The sequence below is a fragment of the Tamandua tetradactyla genome, chromosome 14, assembly GCF_023851605.1.
Source record: "Tamandua tetradactyla isolate mTamTet1 chromosome 14, mTamTet1.pri, whole genome shotgun sequence".
Lineage (NCBI taxonomy): Eukaryota > Metazoa > Chordata > Mammalia > Pilosa > Myrmecophagidae > Tamandua > Tamandua tetradactyla.
This window is the reverse complement of record NC_135340.1, coordinates 23,832,653-23,856,769: the sequence shown is the minus strand read 5'-3', so window position 1 is coordinate 23,856,769 and position 24,117 is coordinate 23,832,653. Positions and strand designations below refer to the sequence as shown.

At 33.2% G+C, this 24,117-nt stretch overlaps 1 protein-coding gene across 6 annotated transcripts in view; it reads left to right on the top strand.

The window, feature by feature from the left end:
* The window catches only part of G2E3 (G2/M-phase specific E3 ubiquitin protein ligase), a 123,723-nt gene extending 100,011 nt beyond the window's left edge, over window positions 1-23,712 (top strand). For all 6 annotated transcript variants that reach the window (XM_077127041.1, XM_077127039.1, XM_077127038.1 and 3 more), the window contains 9 exons: window positions 192-298; window positions 946-1,062; window positions 3,541-3,665; window positions 3,755-3,887; window positions 5,997-6,304; window positions 8,326-8,507; window positions 12,100-12,272; window positions 22,491-22,681; window positions 23,442-23,712. In XM_077127041.1, the coding sequence (XP_076983156.1) occupies window positions 192-298; window positions 946-1,062; window positions 3,541-3,665; window positions 3,755-3,887; window positions 5,997-6,304; window positions 8,326-8,507; window positions 12,100-12,272; window positions 22,491-22,681; window positions 23,442-23,698 (1,593 nt within the window). In that variant the 3' untranslated portion in view covers window positions 23,699-23,712. The remainder of the gene's footprint in view (window positions 1-191; window positions 299-945; window positions 1,063-3,540; window positions 3,666-3,754; window positions 3,888-5,996; window positions 6,305-8,325; window positions 8,508-12,099; window positions 12,273-22,490; window positions 22,682-23,441) is intronic.
* Window positions 23,713-24,117: the final 405 nt, after the last annotated feature.

Genomic DNA, 24,117 nt, shown 5'->3' with positions numbered 1-24,117 from the left:
TACTGTTTCTGCATTTGTATTTCCTATTAACAATGGGGAATGGGTTTTATACTACTATTCTTTGGGGACGAAAAATAACTTACAAATTAAGTTATCATGTATTATGTGAAAAATAGCACATGTTCTGGTAGTTATACAATTAATTAGTAATCTAATATTGTTAAAAATGGATTTTCTGTTTTCCACGGTAGGTTCAAGCAATAAATGCAGGAGTGTTTTTCTTCAGGTGCACAGTGTGCAATAATAGTGATATATTTCAGAAAGAGATGTTGAGAATGGGAATTCATATTCCTGAAAAGTGAGTAACTTTTAGGATTTTGACAAAAAGACTCTTTTAAACGTAGGAGTTAATAGCAAATGAATCATGTATGTCTGATTAAGTGAATCATGGTCAGGTAACCATTTCAAAGAGAGAAATGTAATGCCTCTAACCCACTCCTCACCAGAATATGTTTTTTTTTTAAGATCAGAGACTGTGAATTAAGTGTCTCATTAGTTAATTTATAGTCTCTTCATAAATAGTTCAGATGTGTACAATTTTGATTGATTTAATTATTAAAGGCTTTAAAATGGTATGTAAATTATCTAAGAACCAAGATATGGTTTAAAATGTATGAGAAGAATTTTTGTAATTCTCAGATAATGAGGAATCAAGAAATAATGATACTGAACTTGAAATTTTTAAATGGAATTAAATATTAGGAAAATATAGGTTTTAGAAAATTTTCCTAATTTTTCATTTAGCATTGAAAATTCACTGTGAGAATGATTAACTATAGGATAAAAAATGACACTAGTGGAGTTATAACTTGAGAGGAATGATTGATCCTAAAACGAAAGGTTTTATCCTTGTTCATAAATGTGAAATGTTTTATTTTTAGATTCATTATCCTTTTATGTAACATTTTAAGTCAAAATATATTTTTAAAATTTGTTCAATTTTAGAGATGCATCTTGGGAACTGGAGGAAAATGCTTATCAAGAGCTTTTGCAGCACCATGAGCGTTGTGATGTGCGACGATGTCGTTGCAAAGAAGGGCGAGAATATAATGAACCTGATAGGTATTTCTGGATATTCTGTTTCTTTTATAGTTCCTTATTTACACCTTCAGTTGCGAAAGCAGATTTTCTAGCAGTGAAACATAGTTATTACTCTTAATATTTTTGAAGTTTTAACTTGAGAGAATTAAATATGAAGGATATTAAATGTATGTTTACATCTATTTTAAAAAAAGTATTTCTCATCTCCCCTTTGAGAAATTGATGCAGTCAGTATCATTGTAATCTCTTTCTCTATATAGATGCTGTCTATATTGTAGCCACTAAAGACATGTGGCTAGTGAATACTTGGAATGTGGCTATTCCAAACTGAGAGATGCTATAAATGTAGAATATACACCAAAGACATAATATGAAAAAAATTTAAACTATATCATTAAATTTTATATTAATTACATGCCAAACAAAAGAATAATTTGGAAATATTGGTATGAATAAAATATATTAAAATAAATTCATCTTTTTTTTTACTTTATTAAATATGGCTTCTAGAAAACTTTATTGTACAAATGCATTTTGTATTACATTTCTATCAGACCAGCACTGCTCTAGAAAGTAAATTAATTAGATAAATGTAGCAGTGTTTCATTTGGACTACTAGATAAAAGAGTTTGGCATTTGGAATTTAAAGGTTACCCTTGTAATGTCGGTATTTATTGGCTCTAATCTTAATCAACAGTCATTTTGTGCCTTCTTTGTACTCTGTACTATGTTGAGTATTAGGAATCAGAAGTGGGTCATTTTTGTTTTGTTTTGTTTTTAAGATCTAGGGTAAAAAGTTAAAAACAGCTTTATTGAGAAATTTATGTAGAAATTTCGATAATTTTTCATTTCTATTATATAATCTTACTTAACATGGTAAGCTGAAACTTAGAGTGCAGAGCAGAATATCAGGGACCTTGTTTTTTTCGAAAGTGATATGGCTAGGTCAGCTACTTACTTTTGAAGATTCATCTGAGGTCTTGCTAGCTTTGGGAAGTTTTCCTTAGGCAGCACTTCCCACTCCCGATTCCGTACTCTGGGCTCAGTGCTCTCTTCATTGTGTTCATTACAGTATAATTGAAGTTATTTAATTTTATCTTTGCCCACATTATTTGACCTGATTAACCTGATTATTCATTTGTTAGTACTAATAATGTGTTGAGGCACGTAAGTGATAATGTATATACATGTGCTTTGTAAATAGTAAAGCGCTTTAGAGTTCACAGAAACAATATACTCATTAATATCAGTATTTTCTAAATTCATTTCAGGCAGTTCCTAATTATTCTATATATATAAATACATGTTTGTATACCAGTGGTCACCCCTTCCTTTATCACAGCTTCTTGTCGAGATTGCTGACCCTTCTTGCCTTTTCTCCTGGGGCATGGACCTCTTCTATTAGAAAGTTTTCTTTATAATCTTCTTTCTTCCCATGTTAGGAAGAAAATTTCTGTGAGAGGCAGCATAGAGTAGTGGTGAGGAGCATGGGTCTAAATCCAGGTAAACTGCCTTGGGAAGCCTCACTGAGACTTACTAGCAATGTGAACTTAATTGAGCAAGTTATTTACCCCTCTGTACCTTGATTTTCTCTACTTCAAAATGGTGATAAGAGTATTTTTTCTTACCTTCAAAAATTATGATTAAACTATTCATCTTAAACCTGAGAACTGGACCTGGTATATAATAAGCACTCATGCTGGCTGTCACCGCCTTATCATCAGTGGTTAGAACTATCTAGGGAAGACCGGGAGACAAATGCAGAGGGCCTACACTTATTTATATTAACATACTTGCACAAAGAGGTGATGTGCCTATACCTGTTGGAGTTACACATGGCATACATATCCACACTCAGAGGTCTATATCCATTCCTTTAAAGAGGGGGTGAACTTATACCCACACAACAACCTATATCCATACCCTACAGAGAATGTGAATATGGACTGACACACACAAGACTGTGGAGAAACATGAGAAGTGGGAACAGATAAGAGAGAATGTGAATATGGGCTCGGTAGGAAGTCTGGATTCTGTTGTGCTGTGTAATAGCTGAGGTGTTTGAACAAGTCTGTTTAGGAACTACTCATCACTTTGATGGGAAAAATATTTTTTAGATAAAATAATATATTTAATGAACACTCTTCCCTAGCATACACGCTGACAGCAATCTCTGTGTGCATAATCATCTTCAAATACAAAGGAAAATTATTTTCTCCCTCTTAACACTCTTTTTGACACTTTTTTGGCATGTTTGTGTACTTGTTGATGTTGTTAGTTTAGGTTTTCAAATTAGGGGATATTTTAGAGGAGGTAGATATAATAAACGGAATGGAAAAAATAGGAAAAAGTAATACAGGATCAATCTTCCTTCCCTTGATAAAAGGGTTGGCTGCATATATATATGGCAGAGAATGGGACCTATTGTGGTACTACTTGTGATTGGAATTTAGAATTAGATTAATGCCAAATGTAAACTGCTTTTCCATATTTCCTCAGCAAATGGGAAATAAAGCGCTGTCAGTGTTGTGGTTCTAGTGGAACACATTTAGCCTGTTCTTCACTACGATCATGGGAACAAAACTGGGAATGTTTGGAATGTAGAGGTATCGTCTACAATTCAGGTAATATTTTGTAATTTTGAATAAAGATGCATATTTTAAATTTTCTACCTTTATTTCTATCATACTAATATTGGGATTTAAATCTACAGGGGAATTCAAAAAAGCCAAAAAACACAGTTTACCTAATTGTAGTACTTTAGGTATTACTGAGTGTTTGTTAGAAGAGTCATCACCTAAATTACTCAGACAATCACCTGGACCCCAGAGTAAAGATCTGCTGAGGTGTGTATTTTGTATTGGAAAACATATATAAATATCTTTTTGGAGAAAATTATGACAAGAAATAGCTATATGCACTTAGAATATTAGTTGATTATATAGTAGTCTGGAAGAGTGTTTTTCAAACTGCAGAACCCAACGTTTGATCATGAAATCAGTGTAACCAGCATTTAAAAAAGGAAATGAAATCAGATAGAATACAATATATCAGATTGTATTACACATAGGAAGAACATATGTGGAATTTATTTTAGTTTTATTGTGTACTAAATAATGATGTAAAATGTACTTTGTATTATAGATCGCTTTTAAGGCAGTTTGAAAAATACTAATCTGGAAAATGCACTTAAAATATTATTTGCTTATATAGTAAAACAGAAAATTAAAACATCAAGCATATGATGTCACTTTGTTAAATGGGAGGAATAATATATGAGCTCATTTATTTCTTGGTGTTGTAATCTCCTGTTTATTTAATATATTTACTCTTAGCATCAAAGGTCTAAATGTCAACTCTGTTTTTCCCTTACAAAGTTTAAGGCATAATTTAAGTATCACATTAATTCATCACTACTTCCATAAGACAGCAAATAAGTTATTCTTGAGGTCATTTGTAGTTGAACATTTAAATGAGACTTTAATTATGTGTTTCTACTTTGTCAAGTCATTCAACAGAAACTATGATTTTTAGGTTTATATAGCTTTGCAAAAGAATTTTTTGAGCTTTGCTTTACCCAACAGGGAAGAAAAGAACAACAGTAATGTTAATAGCTGTGGCATGATTAAATATTTTCTTGTTAAAAATTATATCAAGTTAAAAATCTTAGATGAAGGAAAAGAGTACTTTTGTGAAAATGTTTGATAACTAAGATTTGCAGACAGAGGTGGAATATTAAGTATTACTCAGAAAATGAAGAATTGCTGTTTTAAAATACAACTTGAAAAGTGAAAATTTTGTTATAGATGTAATTACATTTTTAGTATCACAAAAAGAAATTATTTTAATATTTAAATTTCCAGAGGTGTTACTCTAGGGGAGCTTGACTCCTTGCTTCTGTTTTGACACATGACGGTATTCTAGAATACCATTGGAATTCCCACTGGTCTGAGCAGGAGCAAGGAATCAACTTGGTAGAAGAAGGTATCTATCTGAAGGGATTATCTGTCTTCCTAAGAATTTATTTTCCTTCAATGTGGGTTCATAAATAGGGGATTGCATAAAGAAAGGAAAGGCAAAGTCTGACTGGGGCAGTATATGTCTTGGGATGGAAAAAAAATTATACTTGAAAGAGAAAGATAATCCATGGGCATTGCCGAAAACAGGAATTTTTTTAGCACAATTAATTGTGGAGATGGAGAAACTGAAGCAGGGAGCAAGTGAACTTATCCATACAGTCATCTGGCATCTTGTTAAAACACAGATTGCTGAGCCTCTTACCCAGAGGTTCTGATTCTATAGATCTGTACTGGGGCTGAAGAATTTGCATTTCTAACAAGTTTCCCGGTGACTGCTACTGCTGCTATTGGTCTAGGGACCACACTTGAAAATTCCTAATCTAGAGTTAAAAAATGCCACTTAGGAGTTGCAAATACTGTTTTTAATATTCTACTATTTATTTTATGATTAGAAATACATTGTGTAATCTCTTAAAACCAAAGTGCTTCCACCTAATAAACAGAGATTACATTTGCTCTATTTCTTTAAGGATGATGTAGTGAACATGAATGAGATAAGATGCAGTCAAGCATATGTTATGGTCAGGAAGGATTGGCCAGGAAGGTGCGAGTTTGAATTTCTGACTCTTAAACCTGAATCCACTTCGTTGATGTAACATGAGATAACCATCTATCAACATTTTTATGAAATACTTATGATATTAAGATAATTCTAACTTGGTAGAAGACTGGGGTAAGGGAATCAATAATTTAAAACTAAGGTTATCCAGTAACTGTTTTTGGTTCCAGTGGCAGGCATTATTTTGTTTTGGGGTAGGAGTTGGGGAAGAACTTCCTTTTAACCTATTTTCTCTTCTTTTTATTGGCTATATATCTGTTTTTTTCACATAAAGCACATTAGAGTACTTAACCAATGTTTAAATTCATGTTTTATAGGCAAGGCAGCAAATTTAGAAGAGATATTTCAACTATATTAATAGAGTTAGGATTCCAAATTAAAAAAAAAAGTAAAAGATTATATATCAACAAAGCCAGTATTTGGAATAGTGCCTTAGATGGATTCAGAAATCAAAACTTTAATCCTGCATACTCAATTGAAGTAACATATGTTAATGAAAATGATACTTTTGGAAGAGAGCATCCTGGATCAAAGCAAGAGTTCCTAAGTCTTTTAATGCAGCATCTTGAGAGCTCATCATTGTTTGAAGGATCCTTGTCAAAGAACTTATCTCTTAATGATCAAGGTAATTATTTTATTTATTATTATACATAATGAATATAGCATGTGTAAAAAAAGAAACAGCTATCTGTTTAGAATTGATACTCAGTTCCTGTGGATATGGGTGTGTGTGTATGTTCACTTTGCTAATAAAATACTGATAAAAATCACAGAAAATGGGTGTGGGAGTGGTGTTTTAATGTTTTATTTTGAGGTAAAACATTCTTAAGGAATATCCAATCATTCCATAGCAATATCCAATTATTCCATAATCTAATATAACTTTATTTAAATGTACTTTATATTCACTATCTAATTTAATTTGAATAGAGTGGCCAAATGGGGTGGATGATTATTTCAACTCTTGTTCATATATTTGAAATTTGCTGTTGGCAAGTTTCTTCACAAAATAGTTTTTGTTTGTTTGTTTGTTTTTGTTTTTTGGCATGGGCAGGCTCTGTGAATCAAACCTGGGTCTCCAGCATGGCAGGCGAGAATTCTGCCACTGAGCCACTGAGCCAAAATGAGTTTTTATAACATAGTTTTCCTATCTATCTGTGACAGATTTTTCAGCATACTTTTGCCTTTTAAAAACTTTGTTTTCATGCAATTATATATATGGTACTTCTCTACCTTTACTACTGGTGAGGCATTGTTATTAAACAAGTATCTCAAAACAATAGATAATTCAGCATTCCATATTTTTACTAGTTCTTATATTATATTTGGTGCAAAAGGAAATTCAAAACAGAGTGAGGAAACTTATTCCATGCTATTTAGATTTCTTCCTTAATTTATATTCCCTAGAACTTTCTTACCATTGCTTGACATATCACTGAAATAACTGAGAAACTACTAAGGATCATTTTTGCTATGTACAATATTTACATTTTAATCCTAAACTCCCTTAAAAATGCTCTCCTACTAATCAGTATTAACTCAAAGCAACTTTGGTACAGCGGAGGGCACATGAATTTAAATCTCAAGACCTGAATTCAAGTTTGTATACATCTACTTTTGTAGCCTTATATCAATTAACATTTAACTTTTCTGTATTTCAGTTTCTTCATTTATACAATGTGACTACCAAAATGTCACTTGGAAGGTTATTGTTACAGGGATTTTATTAAAATACCAGGGATTGTTATTGTTACATTAATATATTTCTTTTGAATAATTATTTGAAACAATAAGGGAAAATATATGTAATATCTTTTTCAGCTGTCAGAGTGGCTAAAAATTTTTTAGGTGACAATTTTAAAATATTTAATGCTGTGAGGTTGTGGCAGAATAGTGTATAGTGTTGGCAGTAAATTTGTGCCTTTTTGGAAGATAATTTCATGATATGTGTCAAAGGCCGTAAAAATGATCATATCCTTTGGTTCACTAATATTTTAGGAATCAATGCTAATCAAATAATTAAATATATAAAAACAGGAATACATAAATAGATGTTGCTTGCAACATTGTGTCTTATAGAGTTGAAAATGTTAGCCAGGATGGGGAGCAGTAGAGGAATAGTTTAAATTGTAGCACATCTGTAAGTTAGGCTAATGCATTCATTAATTGTAGATGAGATAATTTTGACTAATCTAATTAAAAGTTTACATTATATTACATGGAAAACAGCAGAAGTCAAAAAATTTTTATATGTGTGTATATCTATATATATGCACACACATTGCAGGCACAAGTACACCAAAATATTTACAATGTTTGTCATGATGGTAGGATTACAGATGATTTTTTGGTAAGGTTTTCTGTATTTCCACTTTTTCTGTAATAGGATATGTTTTATGCTCAGAAAAAATAACTTATATATTTTTGGAGAGTTCTTTATCTTACACATAATAACAGTATCTGAGAATTAAGTTATTTTACACTTAGCTAACGTTTAGATTTTTTCCTTTTATAATAAATTAAAATTTAATAAATAATTATTAAAAGTTAATGAACTAAAATTTATTGTATATGTATTCATTAAAAATGATCATGTATAATAATAAAAGAAGTGTGTTTTCAATCTATTTTCATCTGTATTTACAGCTCTGAAAGAGAATCTTTACTATGAAGCTGGCAAAATGCTTGCCATATCTTTGGTTCATGGTGGTCCTTCGCCTGGTTTCTTTTCTAAAACTTTGTTTAACTGCCTTGTTTATGGACCAGAGAATACCCAGCCAATTTTAGACGATGTTTCAGACTTTGATGTGGCACAAATTATAATTAGGGTAAGAAACATATCTGTTTATTAAAATATAGTCTATATTCTAGGTATATTTGAAAATGAATGACTGATCTGCAATAGAATAATAATACTCTCTTATTTTTAGGAGTGTTAACATATTACTGTTTACTAATAGAGTTCGGAACCAGTTAAGAAATAGATGTAAAAGTCAGAGATGTAACGTTAAACAGCTGGAGAGCCAAATGAAATGTTTAATGGTGTTAAAGCCAGTTGGACAAGATGACTTAGGTTTGTGGTCATAAAGGCTTGCTAACAAGTCCCCAAAACTAGATGGATTTATCTAGTATTCCAGAAACAATATGAGGCAGATTTCTTACTGCAGGCTAGAGAGCAGATGAAAGTACACATTTCTGCAGGCAGGTAGATTTGAAGAGTGGAAGGACTTGACATATAAGAGATGGGTGGAAGAAGATCAGGATGGATTTCTTCCATGTAGAAACAAATGTGAGGGAGTCAGTGTTCCCATCTAAAAGTAGTTACCCTTTATTGAGAACTTTATATAACAGGCCCCACACTATACACATTAAATGTACAAATGCATTTAGTTATGATACTGAGTGAGATAAGTATTTTTATCTATATATTGCTTATTCAGGAACAAAGGTTTAACAAGATTAACTAATATGCCTGTAGTCACACAACTGTAGTAGTTCCTAGAGTTGGCATTCAAGCCAAAGTCTGACTTCTATTCCTATGCCTTTAGTCATTAAACTGTAGTATTTGAGACAATGGAAGCCATTTAACTTTTCCTCCCTTAACTTTCCTCCTATATAGCATACTCTATTCTCTACCTCTTTCCTTCTATTTCAAAGGACAGAGTTTTCTATCCATTCCAGCCAAATTTCCTGTGTTTGATTTTGAATGCATTATTCTCCAAGTCATCTTCTGTACCAGATGTAATCAACTGTAACCATTTCTCTTATATCTTTAATGGCTCTGGATAAAGCAAAAGATTCTGAAGCCAAGCTGCTTTTATTTTAATCCAAGCCCTTCCACTTACTCATGTGTCATGTATGACTTGAACAAGTTCTTTACCCCTCTGTGCCTTGGTAAAATGAAAATGCTTGAAATAGTACTTTCTCCATAGGGTTGTATTGAAGATGAAATGATTCAGTACATGTGAGGTATTAAGAATAGTGTTTGACACAAAGTAAGTACTATATAAGTGACTTGTTATAATGTGTTATGACAATTTTATTTACTTGGCCCAAATCTCCACTTCTTATTTTGTATTAATTTCTTAATTTCTTGTATTCAGGCTTCTCTTCCCACCATCACACTTTTACTTTAGCTAGATTTTAGTTCATGTCCGGGGATCTAGATCTCTGCATATATACAGATTTATAATTCCTCACCTTCTCTGACTTCTGTAGTCACCATTTTCTCCTGTAATTTCTTTAACATTGTATCTCCTATTTTTGACTACTACTGTCTTCTTTAATGATTCTTCTTCCTAGACCTGATGTGTAGGCATTTTCCAGTGTTGTCTTTAGAGTCCTCATTTTATACTGTTCCTTGTAAAGCCTTTTCTTCTTTCATAGCCTTACTGAATGATTTCCTGAGCTTTATTTCCAGACTTTTATATACAGATAGGATCTAAGTGTCTTAAGCCCAACATGTTTAAAATAGAACTAATTTTTTCCCTCAGACTTTGCTTTGGTTCCTGATTTTCTTTTTCCTTTCAAGAGAGTTCTTGTTTCCAGTCCATCTTGGGAAACGGGTCATTTTCATTCTGCCATACTCCATTTTCCAGTTATGTTTGAAGTCATCTTTCTCTAAGAATGGTTTATCTCCAGCCTTTCCTTCTTATTTCTAGTATGTCTACTATATCAGACTTTCACTATATCTGTGCTTGGACAATTATATTATTCTTAATACTCCTTTCAGGATGATTCTTCTAAAAGTACAGTTTTGACCACATTGCTTTCTTCCTCAGGAATTCAATGGCTTTTCATTGCTTGTTGAACAAAGTTCAGGCTTTTCATTATAGCATTCAAGGCTTCCAGCTCTCCCTCTAGTTTTATATATTCTAGTTTCTGTACTTTATCCAATTCTTGCTCATTTAGTCAAGAAATACTATTTATGTACTCCGTATTTTATCATTGAAGATAGAGTAGTAAACTAAACAAAATCCCTGTCTTCTTGGAATTTATATTTTAGAGGCAACACAGAAGATAAATATGTAGTGTACTATCAGATAGTAAAATGTTTTGAAAAGATAAATTCAGCAGAATAAGAAGAAGGAGATAGAGAATGGTTAGAGTACATATGTTAGGGGGTAAGCCTCTAATAACCAAGAGACCCAAAATACAGTGGCTCAAAAAAGACATGTACATTTCTTTAAAATACGAATCTAGATATTAGAGTAGGACTTGACAAATTATGGCCTATCGGCCAGTACTAGCCCACTGCCTCTTTTAGCAAATAAAGTTGTTGTTTGTTTTTGTTTTTTTTGTTTTTTGACATGGGCAGGCCCCAGGAATCAAAACCAGTTCTCTAGCATGGCAGGCAAGAATTCTCCCATTGTGTCACCATTGCACAGCCCTGCAAATAAAGTTTTATTGGAACACAGTCCATTTGTTTTATGTCTGTGACTCCTTTCACATTACAATGGTAGAGTTGAGTAGTTATGACAGAGGCCATATATACATGCCTTGCAAAGTATAAAATATTGTATGGCTTTTTACAGACACGGCCCCATTTATTCTAGGAAATTGGATTCCTTCCTCTGGTTTTGCAGTCAGGGTATTGACTTTAACCAGATGCTTGAAGCTGGCTTTTAAGGGAGAAAGTAGAAGTGGAAAGCAGGGAAGTTTGATACATCATTTTCACTCACATGGTATTGGACACATCTTAGTCTTATGGCCATACCTAGCCTCAAGGAAAGTGGCCATGTGCTAAAACTCAGAGTGGAGTATTTGGAAGGATGAGGCATTATAACCCAAATGTTAGTGTCTGAGAGAGTGTGGAGGTGTTTTTTTTTTTTTCGCATGGGTAGGCACCGGAAATCAAACCCAGGTCTCTGGCCTGGCAGATGAGAGCTTTGCTTGCTGTGCCACCGTGGCCCACCCCTGGAGGTCATATTTTGAATAGAGTAGTGAGGAAAAACTTGTGAGATTTCAGCAGAGATCTTAAATGAGTGAGAAACTTGTAAATCTCTGGGAGAAGTGTGCTTTGGAAAGAAAGAATAGTAGATTTGCCATTCAAATAGACTATTGACTGCCTCCAATTTTTATCTTTCTCCCTCTATACCTTTGTTCATAAGCTAATGCATATGAAAGTATCTGCTATATAACTTTTTAATATCATTTATGTACATAATTTCCTTTATTAAAGCGGCATGCATACATTATGTTCTAGGTTTTTTGAAGGGAAAAATTTATAATACTATTATAGAAGTAGAAAATATTTGTTGAACTATTGTCAACCATTTATTCTAGAAAAATATTTCTTGATATGCTTTTCATTCTACCCTGGTATACTCAAGAATTGAGTATAAAGTAATATGTCATTTGAAATGTATACTCTCACTCAACAGGAGATGTGTAAGTGGATGTATTTTCTCTTTATTACAGATAAATACTGCAACAAATATGGCTGACTTAAACTCAGCCATAAATGAAAGCTCTAACTATTTAGACCTTATTGGATGTCTAAGACTTATAACAACACTAAGTGATAAATATATGTTGGTAAAAGACATACTTTTCTACCATGTAATTAAGAGAGTTCAAGCACCCTTTGAAAGGTAAGTTGTGAAAAATGCTTTCAAATTACATGTATAAAGTGATTGCCTTATAACATGGTATATATTTGATAATAAATATAAATGTTTATATCAGGTAAAATTTAAGTGCTATTTAAAAATAATGCTTTAAAATTAACCTATAATGGATGATTAGTATTCTGACATTACTATACAGAATTGTGTAAATGTTTGATCCATAAGTGGAAAATAATCATTACTTCAGTTGATAATTGTTTTTCTAAATAAAAAAGTATTATTATTATTTTCTGCTTGGGCAGGCACTGGGAAATGAAAAAATTATTTTAATTCATACCACAGTGAGCCAACTGTTTATTTCCACTTCTGCTCAACCCATTTCTTAACTATTTATTGACCACCTATTATCCACTGGGTAATATAATAGGTACTGAGCATTTCTTGTGCTCTTTAGCTTATAATGGTGGTCTTCAAAGGTTTTGCTTCAGTACTCCTTAAAAGATGTTTGAAAGCGTATATATCTAATTGCATTCATCTTTTTTCCCTAATTAATGGAAATATCAAATATATATGAAAGTAGACAGAATGAAATACCCATATACTTACCATCTACATTTAACAATCATCAACCTGTGGTGAATCTTGGTCATCTATACCCTACCCTTGTACGCTTTATTAGTGACTCTCATATTTCAAGCAGGTACCAGACATCATATCACAAAAGTGATAATTCAAGTGATCAATTCATTCTTTTTTAAATTTCAGTATCAGTATCCCATAGTTTTAAATATACTTAATGTGTTTAAAACCATTGTAATTATTATCCTAATTGAAGTTCAAATGGACTGTCTTTGGCTAGTTTAATAGCCTGTTTATGTTGGTTCTTTTGGGGTCATTTGATAAATCCATTAGTGGTCTTTAATAGCTTTCTTGCTAATTGTAATGACAAGGTATTTCAGGCTTATTTTGTATACTGTGACTTAAACCTTTGTTTCTTTTACCAGTAAATTGCGTATCAAAACCATAATCTAATTGCTAGGGATGCTCATTTTAGCCAGGTTGGTCATTCCTAGGCTTTTTCAGTGGACCAGAACTAGTAAAATAATACAGGGTTTTTTGTTTTGGGTTTCAGTTAAGTTTTTTAAGATAAAATGTGTCATGATTTTATACTATATTTTTAATTCAAATTCATCACTAAGAAAATTTTAATGTGTCAGTTATTTTTAATTCAGATTCATCACTAAGAAAATTTTAATGTGTCAGTTATTTTTTCTGTCTTTGTACCTTGTTCTATGTTGAGATCCTAGTTCTCTCCAGCACATGGGAGATTTAGAGTATCAAGCAATTACTCATGTAATTTATTCCACATTTCATAAATAGTCACAAAATAACAATACCAAGATTATCATCAGCAACAAAATATTACTGAAAACAGATTTAAATTTATTTTTGCATTTCTGTTTGTCATAGGACTGTATAGTCAAATTATTGTGTTTTAAAATTCACTTGGAATAGTTATTTTCTGTTTGGACATTTATAGTTGTTCTAGTTTGCTAGCTGCCAGAATGCAATAAACCAGAAATGAATGACTCTTAAAAAGGGAAATTTATTAAGTTGCTAGGCTAAGGCCGAGAAAATGTCCCAATTAAAAAAGTCTATAGGAATATCCAATCAAAGGCATCCAGGGAAAGATATCTTGGTTCAAGAAGGCCAATGAAGTTCAGGGTTTCTCTCTCATGTGAGAAGGGCACATGGCAAACACAGTCAGAGTTTCTCTCTCATCTGGAAGGGCACATGGAGAACACGATGTCATCTGCTAGCTTCTTCTCCTGGCTTCCTGTTTCATGAAGCTCCCCAGGAGGCATTTTCCTCCTTCATCTCCAGAGGTTGCTGGCTGATGGACTCTGCTTCTTGTGGCTATGTCTTTCTGCTCTGTTCTCTCTGAATCTCTCATTCTCCAAAATGTTTCCTCTTTTATAGGACTCGAGACACTTATCAAGACCCACCCAAATGGGTGGAGACATGTTGTCACCTAATCCAGCTTAACAAGCACTCTTGATTAAATCACATCCCCAGGGAGATGATCTGATTAGTTTCAAACATACAGTTTTGAATAGGGATTATTCTGCTTTTATAAATGGGATTTAGATTAAAACATGGCTTTTCTAGGGGACATACATGCTTTCAAACAAGCAGAGTAGTCATTTGTTTCATCTTATTTTTAGTGATTGGTTTAACTAGAATTTGATTTTATTTGCAAGTTGTGTAAAATATTTGAATGTCTTAATGATATATATGTACATAATGTTTTCCCTCAAATAACTCATGTATCAACAAATGGATTTTTCTCATTGCTAAGAGTGAGGATTCATCATCTTTGATTTCTATTCTTCTGTTTTTGTAGATAAAAATAGTTTACAAGTCAGGAAAAGCTTTCCTATAGAAGTGATGCTTAAATTAAAATCTGAACAATAAATAGAAATTAAGCAGATCAAAACGAAGAGGGCCAACGGAAGAGTAATCTCCTCTTATGTAAACAAATAAAAGCTATGTTGCAAAACATAATCACATATATAAATCTGAACATGTCCTGCAGATGCCAGAAATAACAAGAAAACCAGAATCCAAAGTGTCCTAGCTATCATGTAATTCAAAATTCTATGCTTGTTCCAGTATTAGGCTTGGAGTTCTGTATGGACCCCAGTCCAAAACAAGGAAATAAAATAATCGATATTAGGATTGAATATACGTATAGAGTGTCAGGCAAAAGGAAATACTTAGCTGCTTTGTAGGGAAATTTCTACAACCCTAGCTTAATGGGAATGCTAAAGATAGAGTAATACTCAACAAGATGAGTTCCCAGTAAAAAATGACAAAACACACAAAGAAACATCCGAGAAAGCACGAATTGGAAGGAATAGCATAACAAGAATTTAGATAACACAACAAACTGAAAGAGATGAAGCTATATTATTTTACAGGATTTAAAAGCCAAAACAAAATGAAAAAAAAAAAAAACATAAAATGTTAAATGAATCTGATGGTATTTAAAAATTGAAAAGTGATTATGGAGTTCAGTTCTGGATAAGGGGTAATAGATACACTTTTCTCTGTATTCTTCATGCTATATACAGTTATATATAAACTCGACATTATTTTTAAAACCCATTTTGAAAGGTGGAGAGAGGGCAGATAGTCTAGAGACTCCGGGACACAAGAAGTAACACAGCAGAATGAAGAGGAAATCTAGACATTATATGAAGGAAAAGTAAGAGATTTGTCACCAGCAGACCTATACTTAAGAATGGCTTTAAGAAGTTTTGAAAAACAAACCAAATTATAAAAGATAGAATCTTGGAACAGAAAGAAAGAAGAACAATGGAAAGAATAAAAATGTTTCCTTCTCCTGAGTTTTCTAAATTATGTTTGGTGATCAAAGCAAAATTATAACATTATCATTTTCAATGTATGTAGAGGAAAATTTAGGAAATTACATTAAAAGTAGGGGAAGGTAAAGGAACTTTAATGGAGGTAACCTTTTTGTACTTGACTCAAACTGCTAAAATGTTGACACCAGTGAATCAGAAGTTATTTGTATAATGCAATATCCAGAGCAACTACTAAACAACAAACTATTTAAAGATATACAAAAAGTCACAAACACTATAAATAAAACTGGAATTCTAAAAAATACTCAGTGTATACCCACAGGGGGACAGGAGAAAAGGAACAGCAACAAAAAATGGTTAAGGAAATGAAATTTTGATAATGTGTCAAACACTAAGCAGCTGAAAAGATAAGTAGTGATCTTAAAGAGAAATAGGAGGATTTGCCTAGCCTAAAGAGAGAAAGAAATTGAAAACATGAGAGTTATGAAAGCTAGAATGAGAACATGCACACATACATTTAATAAGAAAATGTGCACAGGACATTATTATAGGAAATAATGATTGAGAAATTCACAAGGCTTGATGAGCCATAGCAGCATGAATGAAAAGAAATCTGCATACATTGTGAGCAAACTGCAACCTGAACTAAAAGACATTGTAAAAATGCACATCAGTTAGACTGAAAGCAGATTTTTTAGTCACATCAATATTGGAAACAGATGGCTGAGGTTTACTTCATGGAACCTGTCACATCATTCAGCAGTAAGGAAGAAATGAAGCCATTTTTGGACAGAGAGTTTACCCCTTTTTAAAAGAGATTACTGAAGAGTATACCTAAGGAAGGCGGAAATTGAACCCAGAAGGAAAAAGTAAGACACATAGAAGTAGTAGAGAACAAAGAAATGAAAAAAACCTGGGTAGATAAAAATAAGCATTGGCTATTAAAAAGCAACTAATTTTTATGAAGTTAAAATCATTAAAATACTAGAGAAATACTAATACATAAGATGGAAAGGGAAGTTAATGGATTTTTATTTTAAGGGACTTATATTAGTGGGGGTAGTAATGGGAAGTACTTATTAACTTTAGACTTTGTTGAATGATGTATACATCTGTAAAGGGAAAGCTAAAATAACAGGAATAAAATATGCAACTTCCAAACCAGTTTGGGATTTAGAGAGAGAAATAAAGCATAATTAATCTCATACTGGGCAGATAAAGAGAGAGAGAAAAAAATCAAGCAGAGAAACATGTTGAGTAGAAAGCACAAAGTAAGATAGAAAACTAATCCAAATAGATTGGTAATTATATTAAATGTAAATGGCTTAGACTTTTTAGTTAAAAGACAAAGGATCTTAAATTGGATTTTTTTCAATAGTATAGAGATTTAATTTTAATGAAAAGTTGTTTCTGAGACAAATAACACTGTGGCAAATCATAGCTGTATTGTATGTACAAAAGGTTTCTTCCAAAAGAATTTGTTCTGCTTTTCTTACTGTTTTATAGTATCACCCATTATGTATCTTTTTACTTAACTATTGTTTATTTTTCTTTTATTCTAATGTTGTAACAACAAACCCATAGTCATGTTACTCATACAAATAATAATATTCCTACATCATGTACCCGATCTCCCTGAAACTGATGTTTGTAGAAGAAGATATATCAATCTAATCATTCCCATCCCTCTTGAGCAATTATATTCACCAGTTGTACTCACCACACTTCTGTAACTGTTACAGTTATTTGCTTTGGTTGATTATATTTGTCTGTCTTATTTCTGTTTGACTTTATTTAAGGTTCTCAAGAGATCCTGGTATTCAAAAATTGTTTACTGGGGGGGGGGGGGAAGGAAAGAGAGGTAGAGAAAAAGCACAGAAGGAAGGAAAATCAGTTCCACCCTGCACTTCAACCAAGAGAGTGTCTCACCAAGCACCAAGGAGGTGGGAAACAACCCCTGCCCCATTCCACTAATTCAGTGGCAAATGAATCCAGATAAGTCTTAGGGGAAAAGTTTCTGATTATCACTCAAGGTACTAAAACAATGGAAATGGGATGGGTGGGTCATGAGGCCCAGCAGAACCTCCATTCTATATGTTCCAACAAATAACTAGGTTGGGAAGGATTAAGGGACAGCCAGAAAATGGGTGCAGCATTATTTTTTCATTAAAACAAAAAAAAGTTGGAGAAACCAGAAGTGATGTAACAATTAGATAGCATCTGGGTATCAGAAATGACAACACTAGCTTTGAGATGTACAGTTTAATGCCTACCTTTTTAAAGGTAAATTAAGATTACCATTTTGGGATGGAGTTCAGGGGAATAAACAGCTCACATCCAGAACAAAGTCACCACTTTTTAAAATATCCTGTGGAACACTACTTAAACTTTTAGTTGGAAAGGAAGCCAAACAAATACAATCACAAAGCCATAAATGACATGAAATATAATTTTGGAGTATAAAACTGAATATTGAAAATGTCAATAAATGAAACTCCAACCAGTTAGCCTGTTCTACATTTCAAAAACCCTGCTTAATTAAGGAATAAGTATTTAAACATCTGTAAAGTGACATAAGTCTAAACACAGAACATCTGGAATGAAATTATAACAAAACTGCATTCAGAGGCCAAAACACAGCCTTAAATCTGTTCATCTGCAGAGAAGAAAAAGTAAAAGTGGGTGATCATGGCCTTCGGTACCTGTGGAGACTCCAGCTAAGGGTGACAAGTTGGTGAGGTCCTCAGACTACGGTCTGACTCACCAGCTCCAGGCACCACTGGCAGGGAGACATCTGTTCTGACTTTACTGAGGATCGCAGCAGCCATGACGACAGCATACCAGGACCCTCGACCCTCCTTTGGCTACTCAGCTTTTATAGACCTTTTGGCCCACACTTCCCCCTTTCAGCTCCTGAAGACATCTTCTGCCCATTCTGATCCAACTCAGACCAGCCTCAAGTCTTGCAAGACTTGGTTTCTCAGGTCTCCTATGGTCTCAGTGGCCCATTTCCACTCAAGTCAGAGTGCAGTTACTACGATGCTGTGGGTTTTATCCAGATGATACACCTGTCACTTGATATTCCTGTTCCATAGGAAATTTACTATGACAAATGCCCACTCTGTCTTCACATTCCTCTGCCTGAGGATCCTTAAAAAGCATGACAGTGATTTCAGTGTTTTCAGGAACAGGCCACACTGCCACACCACAGTATGGATTTTTATTCCAGGTTGCCAGCTATGAGCCTGGCTCTGACTGGAAACCTCATCAGGACATTCATTGCCTTATGTTTCATGCCGCTTAGCTCTACATGGTCCCTAGGAAAGGTCCAAGAAGACTTCTTCTAGGCTGGAGAGAAGTGCCTGAAAATGTAGAGCTGTGTTCCAGTAGCCATGTTTCTTGAAGATGATTGTATAATGATACAGCTTTCTCAATGTGACTGTGTGATTGTGAAAACCTGTGTCTGATGCCCCTTTTATCTATGGTATGGACAGATAAGTAAAACATATGGATTAAAAATAAGTAATAGGGGGAGCAAATGTTAAAATAAATGTAGTAGATTGAAATGCTAGTAAAATGTATTGGGTAGATGGAAATACAAGCAGTCAATTGGAAGGTGGGGTAAGGGATATGGTATGTATGAATTTTTTTCTTATTTCTTTTTCTTTTTCTGAATTGATGCAAATGTTCTAAGAAATGATCATGGTGATAAAAATACAACTGTGATGATATGGTGAGTTATTGATTATATACCAAGAACGGAATGATCATATGGTAAGAATGTTCGTGTTTGTTTGTTGTTATGTTTAAAAAAAAATAAAAAAAAAAAAGAACTCTTCTTCCTATGAGGGTAGAGGGCACATCCTCCTTGGCCACCTGCATAGCCGTGGTCCCCTTAGGGCTCACTCACTGTTCCAGTATGCCCCATGATCACTCTTGTTCCAGCAAGATTGTCTTCATCTTGCAGGGATGCCAGACTTAGTGGGAACTAGTATCACTTAAATTGGATTTTAAAAATTACTTGAAAGCAAAAAAAAAAAAATTATGTAATGTAATTAAGATTATAATCCTAAAAATACCCTAATAGTTTTGTAAAAAACAGATTCTCCAGGAAGATTAACAGTCACCAACAACATGGGCTCAAAATACTACATAAAGCAAAAATCAACAGAATAAAATAAATTGTTAAATCTGTGATGATAGTAGAATATTTTAAACAGAAATGTGCATTAGCTTCCTGTGACTACCTTAACAAATCACTACAAACTGGGCTTAAAACAACAGAAATGTATTGTTTCACAATTCTGGAGACTAGCAGTCTGGAATCAAGATGTCAACAGAGCTGCACTCCCTTTTCTAGCTTCTGGTGACTCCGCATTCTTTGGCTTGTGTTTGCATAACTCCAATCTCTTTCTCTGTCTTCATCTGGCTTTTCTGTCTTTCTTAGCCATGTATATCTCTTATAAGGATTCTTGTAGTAGATTGAATTTTGTACCCCAACATGGACATGTTCTTGATCCACATATCTGTGCGTGTGAACCTATTGTAATATCTTGAAGATACTATTTTTAATTATGGTGTGGCCCAAATGAATGAGGGTAGGTCTTAATGTGGATTACTGGAGGCCTTAGAAAACCAGGAAGTCACAGAAACTAGATGTGTAACAGGAGGCAGAAATAAAAATGAAGGAACCCCAAGGTTTGCTATCAGCCAGAACCAGGATACAGTTTTCAGGGAGAAAGCAAGTCTTGCCAATATCTTGATTTTTTACTTCTTCTAGCTTTAGAACTGTGAGCCAATAAATTCCTGTTGTTTAAGCCAACCCATTTGGGGTATATGTGAAAGAAGCTCTGGGCAATTTTAAGACACTTATCATTAGATTTAGGGCCTATCAAGATAATTTTGGTAGGATGTTCTCATCTCAAAATCTATAACTTAGTTATAAATCTACAAAGATCCTTTTTCAAAATAAGGTCACATTCACAGTTTCCATGGAGTAGGCCATGGACATTTTTTGGGGGTGTCAACACGACATGGACTTGGGCCATCGTTCAACCCATTACAGGGTGAATGGCAATATTAGATTTTATTTCCAGCATATCTCTGTGGCTGTAGCATGGGAAATGGACTTAGAAATGTATGCTTCTGGTCAGTCATCCCTCTGCATGTGCATCCTTTTAGGGAGTAGCAGGAATATAGGGAGAAATAAGCAGATAAAGGAGAGTTTAGAAAAGGAAATTCATAGTAATTATGAATGATGGAGAGAAGAGTTAAGGATGAGTTTCAGATTTCTCATTACAGCAGTTTGATAGATGATGGATCCATTTACTGTGACTGTAGGTTCAATAACTTTGGGTGCTTAGAAATCCTCCATATGGTGCCCAGCAGTCTGTTGGATATGTTCCTGGGCTGAAGATGATAGATTTTGTAGTGATGAGCATGCACTGAATGAAGCCATGAGAAGGGATGAAATTGTCAAAGTTATGTATATAAAGGAAAAAGAGAAGATGGCCTTGGACAGATCCAGGAGGGACAGACAGCAGCATTGAAGGCAAGGTAAATAAAAAAGAAAACGGTAACAGAGAATGAAAAAGGCCAGAAAAATAAGGAAGGAAACCAGGAGACTACTGCAAGAAATTCCAATATTATTTCAAAAGGGAGATTATAGACAGTGGAATGTTACTGAAAATTCTAGCAAAATAAGGACTTTTAGATTTAGTGATAAATAGATCATTCATGCATTCAGGGCAATTTTTCCTGAGATGTGGATAGGAGTAGAGGAGAATTTAGTAAGAAATAAAGAAATGGGACTAGTGGATGAAGGTAAGTTTTTCAAGTGGTTGTCTACAGAGGAAAAGAGATAAATTTGGTGGCTGGATATAGTGATAGGGTTGAGTGAAGTTTGTTTTCTCTTATTCAAGGATGGGAAAGATAAATACTTCTAAGTGCTCATGAAAAAGAACCAACGAGTGGAAAGGGGAGAAGATCAGTGTAGCAAGGTAACTAAGAAGATTGGTAGGAAATCCTGAGCACAGATGAGGGTACAGCCAGTAGTTGAAATTCTTAGTTTTTCTCATATTTGGCAGTCTGATAGGCAAAACAGTTTATTTGGTCATTGCTTATTAGCAAGAATGTGTACTTTTAAACAATTTGTTACCTGTTATCTCTTTTTTTTTTATTCTTCTTTTTTTATTTTTACATGGGCTGGCACCAGGAATCGAACCCAGGTCCTCTAACATGGCAGGCAAGCATTCTTGCCTGCTGAGCCACTGTGGCCTGCACTTAACCTATTATTTCTTTTGTGAATTAGGCAGTTGTATTTTTTTTGCTCATTTTTTTCTATTGGATTCCTGATACTTTAGAAAAAGAATTTGTCTTCTTTGTATTTTAGAGAAATTTGTCCTCTGTCATATATAGTAAAAATAATTTCCTGTGTTGTTTTGTCTCTATTATGTGGCTACGATTTCTCTCTCTTTCCTTTACAAATTTCTAGGAAACCTCATTTTCATAATAACTAACTTTGAAGTACAAAGGGTTTCAAATGTTTAGTTCTCAATAAAAAATTGTTAGCTTAATTTTAAAATTACCCTATAAAACCAAATAATGTAGGCAAGGTCATAAAATATTCATTTTATATTAAGATATTTGCTTGTTGTAGATTTGAAAGTATTATGTCATATATACTTTATAGAGATATTTTTCTCGCATCTAAGCACATATGATAGTTTGGTTGGTTAGTTTTGTGTTGTTTTTTAATACTAGCTATTTTGAAAAATGTTAGCTGGAAATGTTAATTCCACCTTGTAAAATCAAACATGTTTGAATGTTGGCTCATTATTTTTCTTCTCTTAAGTTTTAAGCAGGGTCTGAAAACTCTTGGTGTTTTGGAGAAAATTCAGACTTCTCCAGAAGCATTTTGTAGTGTCCTCTGTCATAAACCTGAGAATCTTTCTGCAAAAACTCTTAGTGATCTTTTTACAGTCCACACATTATCTGACGTACAAGTTTTGGGATTTTGGAACAGTTATTTGCAAACTATTGAGGGTATGTGGATATTAAATCTTTATTTGTGTTTGTGTCAGGATATTTATTTTAATTTTAAGAAAATACTTTACCTACTAACTGGAAATTTATAAAAGAAAACTTATTTCAAAACAAGTTTATGTAGCTGAGTTGAAAGTGATCAGAAAGATTACAGATTCAAGTTAAATTTTGTAATTTGTTTTCCTCTAGATAGTTTGAGGTGAAAGGCATTCTTCCTAGAAAACTTTAAATATATGAGTGACTGCCACAGCAGAAAACAGTTTTAGATCTAATTATCTGTTATATCACTTTCAATTTTAAGTTAAATGGAATTATTCATCCATTGGTTCAGGCTGTGACAATTCTGCATTATTTTGTTTGGCTAATCTTTTCTTTTACACCATTTGGTTTTACTCTCTGCATTTGTTGAATAAGTTTATCAAATACCGATAATCTAGAAGTGATTTAAATTGTTCTTTGTATAATCATATTCCCAAAAGGTGAAATTTATAAACCTATTGAATGATTTGGACTATATGGGAATTTTATATCAGAGAAAGCTTACAAATATGCAGATAGTTGGACTAAATGATTTTAATGGTCCTTTTATTTTGAAATTAAACATTTATCAGTGTGCAGTGGCCTATTGCTACACTTGACTTAGTGCCAAAGATGAATATTGGAGGTTCTGCCTCCAATTAGTTTAGTTGGGGTAGAGTCTATGGTGTAGCAATATATAATATGGATTCATTTTTATTTTTTCTTTTGGTAAATTTTTCAGATGGTAAATCTGCAACAACAATGGAAGACATTCTTATTTTTGCAACTGGTTGCAGTTCCATTCCACCTACTGGATTTAAGCCCACTCCTTCAATTGAGTGCCTGCATATGGATTTTCCTATTGGAAACAAGTGTAGTAATTGTTTAGCTCTTCCAATAACTAATACATATAAAGAATTTCAAGAAAATATGGACTTTGCCATAAGAAACACTCTAAGACTAGAAAAGGAAGAAATTTCTCATTATGCAGGACATTAAAATGTTTCTTTGAACATTTGAAAAGATGTGTCTTTTAAAGCTGCTATTGATCCTTTCTTTTGTTTCAGAAATCTGTCCATCACTATTGAACAAACTTGTCAGTTTTTCTTGGCCCAATAAAATTTTTATGAACATAAAAATTTGGCTGTTTAAGCTAAAAAATAATTTTTGTTAAAGTGTATTAACCAAAACTGGTGATTTTTTTTTCATTGTCTAATATACATCCTTCACAAACTTCAATATAAATACTTACACAATGACTACATACCTTCCTCAAGTATGCTAGTATTATATATAAGAAAAAAGCTGTTTTACTCACTATTTTTGCAAATTGTTAGCTGAAAAATGCCACAATGGTTTTTCTCTTTTTATGCAATTTTCAAATGATTTCTTATTTTCTTTATCTTAAAGCATTATAT